At 41.6% G+C, this 17,909-nt stretch overlaps 1 protein-coding gene across 1 annotated transcript; it reads left to right on the top strand.

The window, feature by feature from the left end:
* The first annotated feature begins 4,423 nt into the window (after positions 1 to 4,423).
* LOC116035286 (sulfotransferase 2B1-like) lies at positions 4,424 to 13,255 on the top strand. The gene is made up of 7 exons (XM_031278290.2): positions 4,424 to 4,439; positions 4,470 to 4,680; positions 9,450 to 9,658; positions 9,763 to 9,889; positions 10,528 to 10,622; positions 12,277 to 12,457; positions 12,751 to 13,255. The coding sequence occupies exons 2-7, from the start codon at positions 4,542 to 4,544 to the stop codon at positions 12,864 to 12,866; spliced, it is 867 nt and encodes a 288-aa protein (XP_031134150.1). The 5' UTR covers positions 4,424 to 4,439; positions 4,470 to 4,541; the 3' UTR covers positions 12,867 to 13,255.
* The last annotated feature ends 4,654 nt before the right edge of the window (positions 13,256 to 17,909 follow it).

Here is a 17,909-nt window from a genome sequence, read left to right as displayed (position 1 = left end):
GAAGTCGCCCAGAAGTACCAGCAGAGGGCCAATTTCAGGGATGTTTGAAAGAAGGACATCCAGCGCCTCCAAAAACTCCCCCAGAGCACCTGGTGGGCGGTAGATAACAATGAGGACTAGTTGTACCGGATGGGTTATGATTACAGCATGAAGTTCAAAAGAGAGTGGAGTGAACTGTGGCGGTGGTTTGAGAGAAAATCTCCACTTGGGGTTAATGAGTAGGCCTGTCCCCCCACCTCTACCAGTGGGTCTTGGTGTGTGGGTGAAAGAGTAGGCAGAAGAGAGGGCAGCAGGGGTGGATGTGTTGGTTGGTGTAATCCAGGTCTCAGTGAGGGCAAGGAAGTCAAGGGATTTCAGGCTGGCAAAGCCAGAGATGAACTCAGTCTTGCGAGTGGCAGACTGGCAGTTCCACAGGCCACCTGCAACAAGGTGTTGAATGTGTGTGGAACGGGTGGGATAGGTAAGAGAGGTGTGGTTGCGGAAATGTTGCGAGCTAATGCGTGGTTTGTAGTATCTCCGAGAGGAAACACGGACAGGAATGGAGAAGCAGCACATTTCCGGATGAAGACAGTGTAAGTAAGATAAAGATAAAGTTAAGCCCACTTAACTTCCCACTTAGCCTCCCACGAAGACGTAGACTCCTTTGTCTTTGTCCTCCGAGTCTTCGTCCGATGAGGCTGCCGCTTCACGCAAATGCCAACATTAAATACAAGGAGGTGATTGGTGTTGGCTACAGGTGGGGAGGCCACACCCTGGCTAATCAGTCAAAAGCACCTGAGAGTCGTTAACCTCCACTCCCCAAATTCACACTTCACACTAACTAGTTTCACTTTAAGAAAATCCTCTAAATTATGCCTAACAACACAACCAATCCAGCAAAGAACACACAGCAGCAGTAGAAAGTAGAAAAGTACAAGAAGCAGCAAAAACCCAAATAAAGTCTGTACTTAACTTAATATCTAGCAGTCCAGTAGTCAGTTCCTTCAGAAATCAAATGCATTCTATCTGTTGGTCTGATTATAGCTTACTTATGTAGTCAGAATCAGAACCTATTCTGAAATTAATACTGCTAAGTATATTTCACATTGTGTATTTCTGACCGCTGGATATAACCTTACAAACAAACACTTCTTCACTTCCCTCGACAAGCACGAGCGGATGTAAGAACCTCGTCACTCTGCCATTGCAACTCAAATTGGCTAAGTTTGCCATACTAACTTATAACACTAATAACTTTACCACCGGCAAAATACCTCAGCTAAATTAATCCTTTAACGTTATTTAATACGCTAACTATGATGATGTCAACATGCAATATTGTTGACGAAAGACAAAATATGTGAACTCTTTATTTTCGTCGCCTTCCACCTTTTGTTCCCCTCTCCGTCGCTCTCTCTCCAACTCACAGCTGTCCTTGTTTTAGGGCATACTCACACTTGGCCCAGTTAAACCGTGGCCAAGCGTGAGTCTGACACCAGGCCAAGTGTGAGTACGCCTTCAGTCCTCGGTCTGGTTCCAGTGGTTGATTTATGCATATTTATGGAGATTGGCTCTCATAACCGTCCGGGGGTTAGGGGGAGCTGCGACAGAACCACGCACGCATCACTGAGAGGACTCGGAGTAACTGCAAAGCTGCATTCTTAATCATTTAACCAGGGGTTAGTGGGCCGGAACGATCCAGAACTGCACTCTGTTACTGTTACTCACCAGTGTTTCATTCTGCAGCGGCACATCGCCATGAGACCATGAATGAGGCAAATGTGTAATAACAGCAGGACAGTTGAGTGAATGTTATCTAAACTGCTAGTCAGTTGAACAGGTGAAGTGAAGATGAAGTTAAAGTCGTTTTGCACAGTGTTTTATATGAGATGATGATCAGATACAATCTTTTGTGAAATCACTTTGACTAAAATGACAAAATTATTGGTTTTGGTGAGACTAGGTTAACTGAAATGTTCAATATAATCTGATAGAGCATTTAACACAGGAATAAGACTTAATACAAAAAGTCTTGGGACTGGGATGTTTTGGGGGGGATTTTCTATGTACAAAATACACACGGCGATACACTGGTAAGAGCAAATTACCAAAACAAGTTCCTTCCCAAGACCATTTTGCAGAGCCATCGTCTCTGTGTCCGGGGCTTAGCACCACCCACCCCGATTATGATTGGTTTAAAGGAATGCAGTTAACCCTGAGTGTTTTTTTTTCTCCTATCCTGGAATGTACAGTTATGTTCAGAATAATAGCAGTGTGTTTAAAAAAGTGAATAATGCTCAAAATCCTTAGAATATCTTTTAATTCCATAACATCAATGCATTGGGAACACTGCACATTCAATTCCAAATCAAAACATGACCAAAATTGATCAAGTTTGTGTTATACCTTTACAGAAAGTGAAGAAAAAGGAATATTAGGCTGTTCAAAAAAAATAGCAGTATTTGCATTTTTCTTTACAAACTCAAACATTTACTGTATGAACTGAAAAAAATGTCTCAAGGGTTTGCTTTACTTTGAATCACTGCACTAATATTTAGTTGCATAACCATTATTTCTGAGAACTGCTTCACATCTGTGTTGCATGGAGTCAACCAACTTCTGACACCTGTGAACAGGTATCCCAGCCCAGGACGATAGAACTACATTCCACAATTCCTCTGCATTACTGGGGTTTGCCTCAGAAACAGCATTTTAATGTCACCCCACACGTTTTCTATGGGATTGAGGTCTGGGGATTGGGCTGGCCACTCCATAACATCAATCTTTGCTCGTTTACTGGTGTGTTTTGGGTCATTGCCTTGTTGAAAGACCCATTTCAAAGGCATTTCCTCTTCAGCATAAGGCAAGATGACCTCTTCAAGTATTTTGATGTATTGAAACTGATCCATGATCCCTGGTATGCGATAAATAGGCCCAACACCACAGTATGAGAAACATCCCCATAACATGATTTTTGCACCACCATGCTTTACTGTCTTCACAGTGTACTGTGGGTGGCTTGAATTCAGTGCATGGGGGTCATCGGACAAACTGTCTGCGGCCCCTAGACCCAAAAAGAACAATTTTGCTCTCATCAGTCCACAGAATGTTGCGCCATTTCTCCTTTGGCCAGTCAATGTGTCCTTTGGCAAATTTCAACCTATTCAGTACATGTCTTTTTTTCAGCAATGGGACTTTGCGGGGGCTTCTAGCTGATAGCTTTGCTTCACATAGCCTTCTTCTGATCGTAACAGTACTCACAGGTAACTTTAAGTCTTCTTTGATTTTCCTGGAGCTGATCATTGGTTGAGCCTTTGCCATTTTAGCTATTCTTCGATCCATTCGAATGGTAGTTGACCGTTTTTTCCCACGTCGGTCAGGCTTTGGATGCCATTTCAAGGCATTTGAAATCATTTTGGCTGAGCAGACTATACTTTTCTGCACTTCTTTATATCTTTTCCCCTCTCCAATCAACTTTTTAATCAAAGTCCGCTGTTCCTCAGAGCAATGTCTGGAACCACCCATTCTGCTGAGTATTTCAGTGTGAAATGCACTATAACCAGCATGCACAACATTTGCTTCCTTCCTTTCTTAAATATGGACCATAACTGACACCTGTTTCTTCACAGAATCAATCACCTCACTAATTGAACACAACACTGCTGTTATTTTGAACATGCCCCTTTCAATTACAGATTCAATTACACAGAATGAGCAGCATGCATGTCATGACTGTTGGGTCTGTTGGTTTTCTATGACTCTACAACACTTACTAGTAAATTATTTGCCATGTGGAAATATCACTTCTACCAAAAAATTTGATTTATGAGGTTAGTGATGTTGGACTGCTATTATTTTGAACACAACTGTATGTGTGGAGGAGCCACACCGTACTCCGCAATGCTGTGGAGATAGGTCTGGCAATGTGGGACTAGTTAAAGGTGGACATTTTCAACTCTAATATAATGCTGGATAGTTTAATGAATAATAATGCATTATATTTTAATTGTGACATTTTGGAATAAAATCTGAATCTGCAATGTTACCGGTAACATTTCTCTCTCAGGTTAATATAGTAGTACAATGTTTTCCTTTGAAGTAGAAGTACAGAGGAAGTCAGTATAGTATACAGTGGGGTTGCTTTGAGGGCCTTCTGTCAGTTATTTGGGTACTATTGTTCTGGAGAAAGCTGCAAGCAGCAGTACCGGAGGCCAAGCCCGTTCCAAACAGGCACATTTTGATTGGCACTGCAGTAGTCAATCCAAAAGCAGGCGCTCATCTGATAAACTTTTTTACTATAGATTTTCCATGACAAACAGAAAGGGCAAACAGAGACAGTACAAGGACATAGCTAACAAATATTGACAGGACAAACAAGGAACCAGTCTGATAAAACCAGTCTTTTAAACTCAGCCCTCATCTCATGAGGTTCCACCCCTGAATTAGAAACTCCTAGAATACTTCAGAGAGAGAAGAAGGAGCAATGTGTGGGCTACCAGACCAACAGACCACTACTCGCCTGCAGATCTTTAAACTGAGCCCCCCCTGAGCCAGGCACAATCATGACGTCCTCAACCAAGTACATTCAGTACCGTAACATTTTCCTGTCCTTTGGCTCTCACAGTAAAGAGAGCTTGGAATACGCCCAAAATTTCTCTGTAGAAGACAGCGATGTATTTGCTGTGACTTACCCCAAGTCAGGTACAGTACAGTGTATTTATTGTCATATCTGTTTGTTGTATCTTTTCAGCTGTTTTTTATGTGTCAATATTAGCACCCTTGTAATCTATAGGCTTTCTTTCTTACCCATATCAGCACTGATCAGATGGGAGAAATACTTTGTTCTCTTTTTTGTGAATAAAATAATGGTTCACAAAGCCTACAGTGAAATATGCAAGTTAAAGGCTATTAACCTCTCCATATTTGTATTAGAGACACTGTTTCCAGCCATGGCACTCACAGACAGAAAACAGGTTAAATAGGTTAGGCTTTAGGGTCCTTTCACACTGGAGATCTGTGTTTAATCTGTCTTTTTAATGTGTTAATATTGACACCCTTGGGGCTTTCTTTCTTACCCATTTGCGCTGATCAGGAAGAAATACTGTGCTACCCTCAAGACGCTCTCAGAAAAATTCACACTATGATATATATTATTAATTTTTTGTTTTTCATAAGTAAGTCCACAGTGTAATGTTGGGCTGTTGCTGAGTTATGTTTTATCATTGTTATCACTCATGTAGTTATTATTTCATCAAGATAATTAAGTTTGACAATTATTCCAAAAGTGGAGAACAAAACACATTAATAATTTCAGGCTACATCAATGTCTGAAATACGATGGGGTCATCGCTCTCACCTCAGTGGCTGGGTGAAGTCCCAGCCGCCTATTTGAGGTGATAGCCAACACTCGTGTTTTACAAGTCCAACCCACTGAGCTTTGTGGTGTGGGCCCAAGGTGCTTTCTTCGGGTCATCAGGTGGGTACCCTCCTTCAACAGTGTTTCGTCAATTAACCCACAACACCTCCAGAGGGCTTGACAGCTAGCCCCAGCATCCTGGGGCAGCCCCCTCGGCCCCTTGGGCTCCACAGCCAGTGCTCTTTTATGTTCCCTCCCTACCCGGTGGGTTGTTCCATCACTCGCAGCGCTTCAGCCACAGCCATCTCAATGCTGTCTCTGCTTGTCTTGTGATATTCACCATGACCCGTCTCCTGCTGGGACCTCTTATTCCAAGTCTGGACATGGCGCTCCAAAGTGACTGCCCAGGAAATCCTCGGCAGCCTATTTCCACTGGCAAGTTCCATGCCTGCCTTCCCACCTGTTGGCATTGTTGGGTGAGTGGTTGGTACTTCCCAAGATTTCTCTCATGGGCCTTTTATATCCTCTCCTCCCATGGCACAGTCAGTTCAAGCAGCACCACTTGTTTTGTTGCTCTGGACCACAGAACTATGTCTGGTCTGAGAGTTGATGTAGTGATCTCCTCTGGAAACTTGAGCTGTCTCCTGAGGTCAACTCTCATGTCCCAGTCTGTAGCAGATGTCAAGATTCCTGTGCCAGTTGATGTCCCGCTAGAGCTCTCCCCTGCTCTAACAAACCTGATCAAAACGGGGTGCTGTCGTCCTTGTGCTGTTGTGGGTCTTCCTTCTCTCTTCCTCCAGGCCTGCAGCCAGCTCGGCAAGTATCTGGTCATGCCTCCATCTGAACATGCCATGATGACAACACATGTTCAAGGTTTGCGGTTTCCCACACAGCATGCAGTCTGGGCTCTCAGCCAGCCCCCAACGATGGAGGTTCACTGGTGTTGGTAAGACATTGTATGTGGAGCACAGGAGGAATTTGATCCTCTTCTCCTCCATGCCCCACATATCCCTCCACCCCAATGGTCTTCCTTGGACACCGCCCCAACATGTCCAGCCCTTCCTGGACTAGGCTGCGGTGACCTTTGGCATTAGCGTCCCTCCACCTAGCTCTGGTTATGACTCCTAGGCCCAGCCTGCCTTGGTTGACCGTCCCCATGATGTCTTTGTGGCGTAACCTTTATTTATCCAGGTAAGTCAATTGAGAACAATTTCTCATTTGCAACGGTGACCTGTCACATTCACACAGTCACACATTCATACCTGAAAGCTGCCCAGTACAACCACAGTCTGATATGTTGGCCACTGAGCAACTCCACTGGAGCGGTTGGGGTTAAGGGCCTTGCTCAAGGGCACCTCAGTGGTGGTAATGAGGAAGGAACAAGCGCTGCTCTTTCACTTTCCCCACCCAGATTTTATCCTGCCGGTCTGGGGATTTAACCGGCGACCTTCCGGTCCCACGCTTGCTTCTCTAACCTTTAGGCCACCACTGCCCAACCAGTGCCAACCTTGCGTCTGCCACAGGCCTGCTTGCTGACCATTTCCATCCTGTGCAGATGGTGATATCTGCTTGGTGGACCAATTCACTATTGTCATGAAGCATTATTACCTGCCGGGCTTTGGCCACCTTAAACTCTTCAACAACAGATGTTAATGGCAGCTCTAGTTTGCTTTCTGTACAGGCCGATACAGCTCAGGAAGCAAGCTACAGCTGCCATTAACATCATCAATATAAATACTCATTATATTTCTGCATTAAAAATGAACTAAATTAAAAACACAAAACTTTTATCAGCAAAATGTACTTATCAAAAGTACTAATTATGCAGAAGGGCCATTTTCAATAGTGTAATATCATATATAATTTAACCTGTAACTGATGCAATAACATTTAAGCAATATTTCAGGGCCATATCTGGCCAAAGTTCATCTAATTTATAAACTTTTTAAAACATTTCATTGACTTTGGGGTAGAACTCTATGACAGTGTATCATATTTCATAATCTAAAGATATATTTTCTATGTAAAACAATCTGTATAATCTGTGCAATATAAATAATCACAAAATGCCTCCAGCACTTTAAATAAGCACATTTTCAGAAATTCTGCCTAGACTATAAAAAACATCTCCCAAACTGCTTTCTTCCACCTTCGCAATATTGCCACACTGGGAGCGTCTCAGAAGCGGAGAGTCTTGCCTGCCCGACTCGCAGATTTAATTGTCTCTACAAGTAGGCTTACTTAAAAGAACAATCACATGTTTATTAAGCTAGTATCTACATTGTTACTCACTGTGGGCTCATTTTTCACTCTACGGTATCTGCATGTCTTGCATCTCAAATTAAGCACAACCATGGCCAGAAGCAGGAATAGCTTCTAAATGTCTTTTGAGCAGTATAACAGTTATACTGTCATAAAACATAAAAAAGTAAAAACATAAGTTACATTTCTTTGATAATTTATTTTACAAAAATAGAACAGACTCAGGTAATACAACATTTCCCCAATGGTACACGTTTATACCATACAGGAAAAGAATTTGGCTGCACATCATTCACACAGAATTATTTTACAAACTTTACACTAGGCAGTCTGCAGTCTTTGTGCTGTGGTTTGCAGTCTCAGTTGCGGATTGAATGAATTGCTGTCACAGTTTCTGTCAGACTTCTACCGTTAAGCTAAAAAGTGTAGAATTGTATTAATTGTACAGCTTCTTGATCATGCACATGGTTTACTTTTGGAAATATTTAAAGATGGACATGTAAAATGCAAGATTTTGATCAAGTAGTGGGTTTTTTTTGTTTATTTTTTTTACTTTGGAGCTATTTTACAAAATGCTAGATGCATTCATGGATGCTCGGAAATTTGAGAATCCGATGAACAATACCGTTTTTCCACTTCTTTCTAGGGTAAGTGGGGTTTTTTTGGCGATATTTTAAACAAAACATTCTTTTTCAAACCCGCTGGTGGGAGAGATGATGAAGAGTTTGAGTAACCGCTCAAAGCACTTCATGATGGGAGAGGTGAGTGCTACTGGCCGGTAGTCGTTCAGGCAGAGGGATTTGGTCTTTTTGGGGACAGGGACAATGGTCCTTTTGAAACATCGGGATTGCAGACTGGAGCAGTGAAAAGACATCTGCCAGTTGGTCTGCACACACACTGAGACCCCGACCAGGGTGCGGAGAGGCAGACATTACCCCAGAACTGCTGGTTTTCCTCTTGTAGTCTGGGATGGTTCTTAGTCCAGCTCACATGTTTCTGGTGTTGTAGCCGTGGTAGTTATAGACTCTACTATGTCCCCATATTGCTTCTTTGCACTCCTAATATAATAGCTCTCCGGATTCAGTAATAGTCTGCTTTTCCCATATTTAAAATCTGTATACTTCGCTACATGGAAGGGTTAATGTTACTGTTAATAATATTGCTAATAGTATTACACACATGGTCCAGAGAGCAGGTTGATTTATGCATATTTATGGAGATTGGCTCTCATAACCGTCCGGGGGTTAGGGGGAGCTGCGACAGAACCACGCACGCATCACTGAGAGGACTCAGTAACTGCAAAGCTGCATTCTTAATCATTTAACCAGGGGTTAGTGGGCCGGCTGTACTTTGCTACATGGAAGGGTTAATGTTACTGTTATAATGAGTGTTACACATGGACACATGGTCCAGAGAGCAGGTTTAAAAATGTGTGAACTAGTACATTCATTCTAGGTAATCATCAAAGTGAAATATGGCACAGATGCTGCACAGATACTTAGTAAGTAGTATTAACTCTTTTTACTCAATGCAGAATGTCATATTTTGGAAACTGAAAACGATCAAAACAGTTCTGTGTTAATTGGTTTCATTTCAGATGTACTTGTAGGCCTATATATTGTTGGGATGTCTAATTTATAATAAAACATTGTATTTTATAAACTTATGTTGTGTGCAAAGATCTTAATTTGTAAAGTAACTAGTAACTAAAGCTGTCAGATTGATGTAGTGGAGTGAAAAGTAAAGTATTTCTCTCTGAGATGTAGCGAGATAAAAGTACAAAGTGGCATGAAATGTACAGTAGAGTAAATGTATGGAGTACATTCCACCACTGTTTTATTCTTTTCTGCAGGTACAGTCTGGATGCAGGAGATCCTCCCACTGGTGCTGAATGGGGGGGATGTGACGCCGATCCAAACCATTCATAACTGGGACCGGGTCCCCTGGCTGGAGCAGAAAAGATTAGCAATGGTTGTGGATCAGTTGGCATCTCCACGGGCGCTGGTCACACATTTTCCTTACCGCCTCATGCCCCCTTCCTTCCACACCTCCAAAGCCAAGGTGGTGGAGGCTTTGTGTGATATTCCCGTGGTCTCATTCCATAATTAATATGACACATTTACCCTGTTATGGTATTGAATTAGTCTCTCGTGTCTCTGCCACAGGTGATCTATGTCATGAGGAACCCTAAGGATGTCATGGTGTCTTCATATTTCTTCCATCAGATGGCCGAATTCCTCGAGGATCCAGGAACCTTTGATGAATTCATGGATAAATTCCTTGAGGGCAGAGGTCAGAGGTCTCATCCCACATAAAGAGTTTACTCTGAAAAATGAATGAACTTCGGCAGTAGAGAGGTTCAGCATTTTGGTGTATTACCATGTGAACCGATTGTCACAAGGCTCAGACAGAGGACTCAAATGCACGACTCGGCAGCAGTGGTTCAGATGTAAAAGGCTTTTATTGTACAAAGAGTACAAAACACAGACAAAGGTTTTCAAATTTCAAGGCAGAGTCAAAGTTGAAACACAGGCAATGGTCAGAACTACATGCTGGAAACTAAACCCTGGGAAGAAAGGCTGGACCGCTAGACTCAGAGGTACTAAGACGAAGTGGCAAATGACAATGACACAGGGTGATTATTCATACACTAGGGCAGGGAGACAATTAGACACAGGTGGAACCCATTAGGAGGGGGCAGGTAATCACACATGTGGGAAGGCAGAAAACAACGTAAGACAAGTGATCTGCAACAGAGTTTCAAAATAAAACAGGAAGTGTACACTGAATGTGAGAAACAAAACAAACGACCTATGCACGGGAGCTGGATGTGATTTTGGATTGTGAAAGACAAAGTCATCTTTGTATGTCATTTCTGCTGAAGTAGCTCAGTGGTTGTTTGCATTTATACTGTGGTCTGTTGTCTGCAGTGACGTTTGGAAAATGGACAGACCATGTGAAGGGCTGGAGAGACACAGAGCTGGGAGACAGAATAATGTACATCACATATGAAGAAATGGCTAAGGTAAAACTCTCTCCAGAACTCTCATGGGCTACTGCTGAGTTTATTTGTGATTAACAATTTATTTCTTTTTAAAACACACAATTTGCAACATGAACATACCACCGCCATCACCACCCACCCAGACAAAAACAAAATTAAAATAAAAATACAAAAAAAATAAAAATCAAGAAAAGATGAAACAGTAACTACTGTTAGGCTCCCGCTTTGACCCAGAACACAGAGACAAACAACACGGACTCTGAGAAACAGTTTAAATATTTATTTGAACAGTCTAGAAATGTGCAGAGTGGGATGGGTCTGGGTTGAGTTGCTCCAGGTCGGGACCGAAGCTGGAGGGAGGCAGACTGGAGTGAAGCCAGGGCAGAACTGAGACTCGAAGTAGGTAGACATTGAGTGTCCAGTCTTGACTCACCAAGGGGGTCAGCTGAGAGAGTGATGAGAGCTGAGTAGCGAGGCGAGCTAGCAGCAGACAAGCAGGTCACAGCAGGAGAGCAGCAGGTAGGTAACAGGTTCAGAACGGGATCTGAACAGAGGAGACAAAATTAACTTGAGCACAAGGAAAAAACACAACAAACACAGAGCAAAAATGCAGGAGTACTAGGAGCGGAATCACTAGTGGGATACACAGAGCCAAGTTACCACTGGTTGTAAAGATCTAGCGCTGAAGAGGTGAACAGCCTGGGTAGATAAACTGCTGGGTTGATTAGTGGAATGTGCTGCAGCTGAGCTGGAACAGAGCAAGGCAAGGCAGCTTTATTTGTATAGCACATTTCAGCAATAGGGCAATTCAAAGTGCTTTACATAAAACATTAAAGAGCAGTTAGAAAACAATAAAAAAAAAAAAATTAAAACATTAAAGAGCAGGTAAAAATGATAAAAAAAAAAAAAAAAAAATCAAAATTTCTCCGACCACAGGTCCTTTTGGCTCCGGTTACTTGATACTTTGGTGTTTTCGTTACCCATTACAAGATTGTAGTAGTTCTACTTTTCACTACGATGTAGCCGTCGCTACAAAGCTTAGTTTAATCTCGGTAAACCTTGCTAAATCCGGGACAGTTCAGTCTGTCTCTTGATAAGTTCACAGAAATATCTGACAAGTTCACAGACATTGTCTTTCTTATTGATCTAGTTCACAGACTAAATCTGACCAGTTCACAGACGTGGTCCTTGTATGGATAATCTATTGTCACGCCCCTGTTTTTTGAGAGGTAATATTTCATAAATATGTCCGTTATCTGTATTTTCGAGGCTTTCGCATAGCTCTCTGAAGGAAATGAACTGGAATCCTAAAATTAGACTTCTGGTTGCGGCTATTACACATATTGCATGAGTAAAACGTTACCCGATACATGGCCTGTGTAGACAACCATTGATTAAAAAAAGAAAGTATCTGTTTTGTCAGACACGTGATGGACGACTGGAAAAAAAACTGCACCTCCTGTGTAGACAAGCCGTAAATAAAGCTGCAGCAATGCAATGCTATTACCTGTAAATACGACCAGCCACACTTAAGCTCATTGTCAAGGGCTTAACAAAAGCCCTAATCATATAGAAATCATGTAGAAAGTTCTTCATGAGAGAAGGTACATTATAAGATAAAGGCAAACTGTTGCCTCACATAAATGAAAGAACGTGTCCATGTGATCCTCTTTAGGACCTCCCTGCAGCTGTCAGGCGTTTCTCAGATTTTCTGGGCCGTAATCTGAGTGAAGAAGTCATTCAGAAGATAGCAGAACATTGCTCTTTCAAGACCATGAAGACCAACAAAATGTCCAACTTCAGCCTGGTCCCTAAGGAGTTCATGAACCCCGACAAATCTCCCTTCTTCAGGAAAGGTGAGGCTCCGTGCCGTGCGTCCATCCTCACTTCCTCTGCTTTTGTCAGTTTGCCTTGAATTGCATTTAACAGTCTGAGTGGATTGAAGTTGATCAGGTCAGTTTAGTACAACACAAGTGTTCCAATTGGGTTATTATGAGTGAGATTTAATCAGATATGTTAGTATAGATTTTCAGTCTCCATAATTATGTCTGACTGTATTTTTAGATTTCTGCTAAACAGTTGACTTCCTTTCACATCAGAGAATCATTGCACTCATGTGACTGTCTTGGTGTGTGTGTTTTCGTATTAGGTGTTGCCGGAGACTGGGAAAACCATTTTAGCTCCGAGCAACTGGCCAGATTCACATCGGCCATTCGTAAAGAGATGGAGAGTGCGAGCTTCTCTCTGCCATGGAGCATGGAATGATCATCAACCAAAGCAAAGAGAGAGGGAAAGAGTTGTAGAAATAAAATCAAGTGGGAAATCAGTGATAACTAGGCCAAAATTTTCTTTTGGTTTTAATACTAGGCATATGACTAAAAGCATTTTATTGATTTTAAAAACACTAAACATGGTTAAAACAACCATGACTTGCATTATAGCAAAACATACATGTTATTAAACAGAAAAAATGTTTTTGTGCTAATAATTGCATAATTGCCTTGTGTTCACTTTAAAATATGTGTCCCAACTATTCAGTGTGTAACTACTCATAACAAGTAATTAATGTGGAACAAATATACATGTGGTGATTGTTACTACAGGTAATTACAATTTACACATGCTCTTAATAAAATGTAAAAAAAAAAATACTTCCACACAAACACTCGCTTCAAATGTTATCACTCCGTTGAATGGCCGTCATCAGTTGTTATCACTACCATAAATATGAGGCGGTAGGGCCCTACTCTACCTCCTAGTTGGCTCAGTACACTGTTATCATCCATTGGTAAAGTATATATTTAGAGTAAAGTTGAATCTACTTGGTCATTTTTTTCTTTAGGTGTTCTCTTAAAGTGCTCATATTATGCTCATTTTCAGGTTCATAATTGTATTTAGAGGTTATATCAGAATAGGTTTATATAGTTTAATTTTCAAAAAACATCATATTTTTGTTGTAACTACACATTGCTGCAGCTCCTCTTTTCACCCTGTGTGTTGAGCTCTCTGTTTAGCTACAGAGTGAGACATCACAATTCTATTCAATCTTTGTTGGGAGTCGCACATGCCATGCGCAGTACCTAGGTAAGGACTACTAGCCAGTCAGAAGCAGAGCATGAGGGCATGCCACGCTAGCAGCTAGGCGAGCATTATAACGTGTGTTACAAAGTGACGCACGTTCGTCATGGAAATAAAGGCTGTACTACAATAGAGCTGTTTGGAGCAGTTTGTGAACAGTGTTTTCTGTTGGAGATGGTAAGTTCCTTTGGGGTGGACTTTGGGCTTTTTCACTTTGTAAACCTATAACATGCACAAAAAAGATATATAACACAATAAAGGAAAGGGAAAAAGCCAAAAAGCATAATATGAGCACTTTAATAGATATGTCTGAAGGATTTGTTTTGGTAGTTTGACTAAAATGACAAAATTATTGTTTTTGTTGAGACTAGATTAACTGAAATGTTCAATATTATCTGATAGGACATTTTACACAGGAATAAGACTAAACACAAAATGGCTGACAAAATTCAGAGAGAAAACAGTTGACTAAAATGTAAGGACCTTTCATCAACTGAAGCTGGACTAAGTGAAAGAGAGGCATTATCAGCACAGTGTACTGACATTTACTTAATGTCTGTTAAAGGTGGACCTTTTCAACTCTTATATAATGCTGGATAGTTAAAATGAATAATAATACATTATATTTTCATATTGTGACATTTTGTGAGTAAAATCTGAATCTGCAACTTTACCAGTAACATTTCTCTCTCAGGTTAATATAGTAGTATAATGTTTTTTTCTGAAGTAGAAGTACACAGGAAGTCAGTATAGTATACAGTGGGGTTGCTTTGAGGGCCTTCTGTCAGTTATTTGGGTACTATTGTTCTGGAGAAAGCTGCAAGCAGCAGTACCGGAGGCCAAGCCCATTCCAAACAGGCATGTTTTGATTGGCACTGCAGTAGTCAATCCAAAAGCAGGAGCTCGCCTGATATACTTTCCAGTGATGTATGAACTCGCTATCTTCATTTGAGTTATATAGTAGCTAAGATTAACAACAGTAGTCGGAACACGATTTTCCAAGTGTGCACCATTGCTGAAAAACCCCATGTTCAGACAATCTGTCCCTGGGTTGAGCATCTAAAATTTACAGACGTATGTATGAAATAAAAATATGTGATCCTGATGGACCGCAGCCTCCTGCCAGAGGGGAGGGGTTCAAACTGTTTGTGTCCGGGGTGAGAGGGATCGACTACAAGCTTTCCTTCCCGCCTTAGCGTCCTGGAGGCATACGGGTCCTGGACAGACGGCAGATTGCAGCCAATCACTTTCTCAGCAGAGCGGATGATACGCTGCAGTCTGCCCTTGTCCTTGCAGCAGCGTGCCAGATGGTGATGGAGCAGGTGAGGATGGACTCAATGATGGCATGATACACCATCATTGTCTTTGACAGGTTGAACTTCTTAATTTTTTAAACCGCTCGCCGCACAGTCCCGCTCTGAGCTTGTGTCTGTAAAAAAAGAAGGAAATAAAAAAATACAACAATGCGGCACTAATTACCGACCGAATGCACCAAAAAGAAATTCACCATCTTTTCTGAGTCTGTCCAAGCATATCCTGTAATTTGGCAAACACATAATCCACCATCAAACAACATGCGCCATCTGCTATATGTCATCCATGCTGCAAGTAGTCTCGCATTGTCAGACCTTCCTCCATAGCGCTGCAGAGGAGGGTCTGGCTAGTCCACACAGCATTCAGAGATGGGAGAAAAACCTGCTCTGGGTTATTGACATTTCTTAAAGGTTATTTATTTATTGGGTCATTTTTAGGCCTTTATTATACAGGACAGCTGAAGACATGAAAGGGGAGAGAGGGGGGAATGACATGCAGCAAAGGGCCACAGGGCAGAGTCGAACCCGGGCCCACTGCGTCGAGGAGTAAACCTCTATATATGGGCGCCCGCTCTACCAACTGAGCTATCCAGGGGCCCGACATTTCTTTAAACCAATCACAATCGTCTTGGGCGCCGCTAAGCATCGAAAGAAGGCCCGGTGCCGCTACAAAATAGCCTTGGGAAGGAACTTGTTTTAGTTGTGCAACTGAAAACCCAGATTGGACAGATAGTCTAGCTAGCTGTCTGGATTTACCCTGCAGAGATCTGAGGAGCAGTTAACCATAGTAAGAGTTTAAAATTCCTACACAAAGAAAGTGGAAGGTAACGGACATCCGGCCAATAGAGTAAAATGTTATATAATCTATGTACTACCTGTGTACTGGATGTGTGTGATTTCCTTGCTCTCTTTAAGAAGGTAATAATAATAATATACTTTATTGCAGACTCGTGGTCCAATAAAAAATAGAACAATACATAAAACACTTCACATACATATAACACAAATCCCAAAGGCATAATAAATCTATAGCCTACTCTTACAAAGAGACATTTGTGCCACTGTCTCCATAACTGAGAAGATAAATTAAAACCAAAAACCAAAACAGAGAGACCATGTTACAGCAGTAACTTCTGAGCCTGAAAAATGAAGCCTTGAATCTGCATTCTGTCTCATTACCAGCAGGGGGCGACTCCACTGGCTCTAAAGCTTAATTATAGATTTTCTCATGCAGTACAAAATATTATTTTTATATTATAATATTATTTTTGCCTATTCTAAAATAATGCTTTTGAATAAATCTGCATACTGGGGTCCCCAAACAGTAAGAATTGCATACATTGGGTATGACTGGAAAGGTGAGACTCTTAAGAAAGCTATTAAGAAAGCAAAGGTTCTAATGTCAATGAGGAAAAATATGGTGAGATCTAAAATCATCTACCAGTGGCTTTATTGTAATAAATGTATACTGTATGTTAACTAAAACATATTCCCATCCCTCTCCTGTCCCTTGAATCCACTGAAATATGCTGTCATGCAATTGATTTGTCTGTTACTGTACATCTAGAAAAATTTCCAAAAAGTGTGGCTCACTGTTGCATCTTAGTGTATTTCTGCCATTTACAGATGGATGGTAAAAAGTTCTCACACTACTATTACACTTGAGGTAAGGTGGGAATGAAAACACCTAAAAGAAATATTAAATAAAAGTAAGAGAAAGAGATTAAGGTGTGTCAGAGAATTCTGTTTCGAAAAAACTTTAAGCTGGTTTCACACCGCCTCCCGGCAACCGCCCTGACAACCACCTACCTGCAAGAGTGTTTTCCCAAAGTGGGGGTAGGGTGAGCTGCGACTGAACCACGCACGCATCACTGAGAGGACTCGGAGTAACTGCAAAGCTGCATTCTTAATCATTTAACCAGGGGTTAGTGGGCCGGAACGATCCAGAACTGCACTCTGTTACTGTTACTCACCAGTGTTTCATTCTGCAGCGGCACATCGCCATGAGACCATGAATGAGGCAAATGTCTGTGATTAGTTCACCTATCTGTAATAACAGCAGGACAATTCAGTGACTGTTATCTAAACTGCTAAAGTCAGTTGAACAGGTGAAGTGAAGATGAAGTTAAAGTCGTTTTGCACAGTGTTTTATATGAGATGATGATCAGATACAATCTTTTGTGAAATCACTTTGACTAAAATGACAAAATTATTGGTTTTGGTGAGACTAGGTTAACTGAAATGTTCAATAGAATCTGATAGAGCATTTGACACAGTAATAAGACTTAGGCCTAATACAAAAAGTCTTGGGACTGGGATGTTTTGGGTGGGATTTTCTATGTAGAAAATACACACGGCGATACACTGGTAAGAGCAAATTACGTTTAACCATCTATCCAGCTAATTTATATACCTCACGTTACTGTATTGTGTTACAATGCTAAGCTAACCTGGGCTCATAAAAGACACACCGCTACTAAAGGCTAGCCTCCTTTTCCCTTTGTGTTGCATTCAACGTGAGAATGAGACCAAACTTGCCTGGATGAGTGTATGTCTTTCCTACTTCTAGAGGGGTCTCTGCTGTGTTGAACTGACTCACCCAGCTTCTGTTTTGTTTTGCATTCTGAAGCCAGGCCTGCTAACTCTGGTGTCTCCCTCGTGGAGTCAACCTCCGCTCTGGGGTGGCTTTCCAGCGTCCCCCACTGTATGTTAACTAAAAAGTATTCCCATCCCTCTCCTGTCCCTTAAATCCACTGAAATATGCTGTCATCGAGAAAAAATTCTTAGTGTATTTCTGCCATCTACAGATGGATGGTAAAAAGTTCTCACACTACTACTATTACACTTGAGGTAAGGAGGGAATGAAAACACCTAAAAGAAGTATTAAATAAAAGGGAGACAAAGAGATTAAGGTGTG

Source organism: Sander lucioperca, chromosome 10 (assembly GCF_008315115.2).
Source record: "Sander lucioperca isolate FBNREF2018 chromosome 10, SLUC_FBN_1.2, whole genome shotgun sequence".
Lineage (NCBI taxonomy): Eukaryota > Metazoa > Chordata > Actinopteri > Perciformes > Percidae > Sander > Sander lucioperca.
This window is presented reverse-complemented; position numbering and strand designations above follow the sequence as displayed.

Coding starts and splice junctions, on each gene's coding strand:
- LOC116035286 (XM_031278290.2), top strand. CDS start 4,542: ATGACGTCCTCAACCAAGTACATTCAGTACCGTAACATTTTCCTGTCC. Junction 9,890..10,527: donor TAAATTCCTTGAGGGCAGAG/GTCAGAGGTCTC, acceptor TGTTGTCTGCAG/TGACGTTTGGAAAATGGACA. Junction 10,623..12,276: donor CATATGAAGAAATGGCTAAG/GTAAAACTCTCT, acceptor GATCCTCTTTAG/GACCTCCCTGCAGCTGTCAG.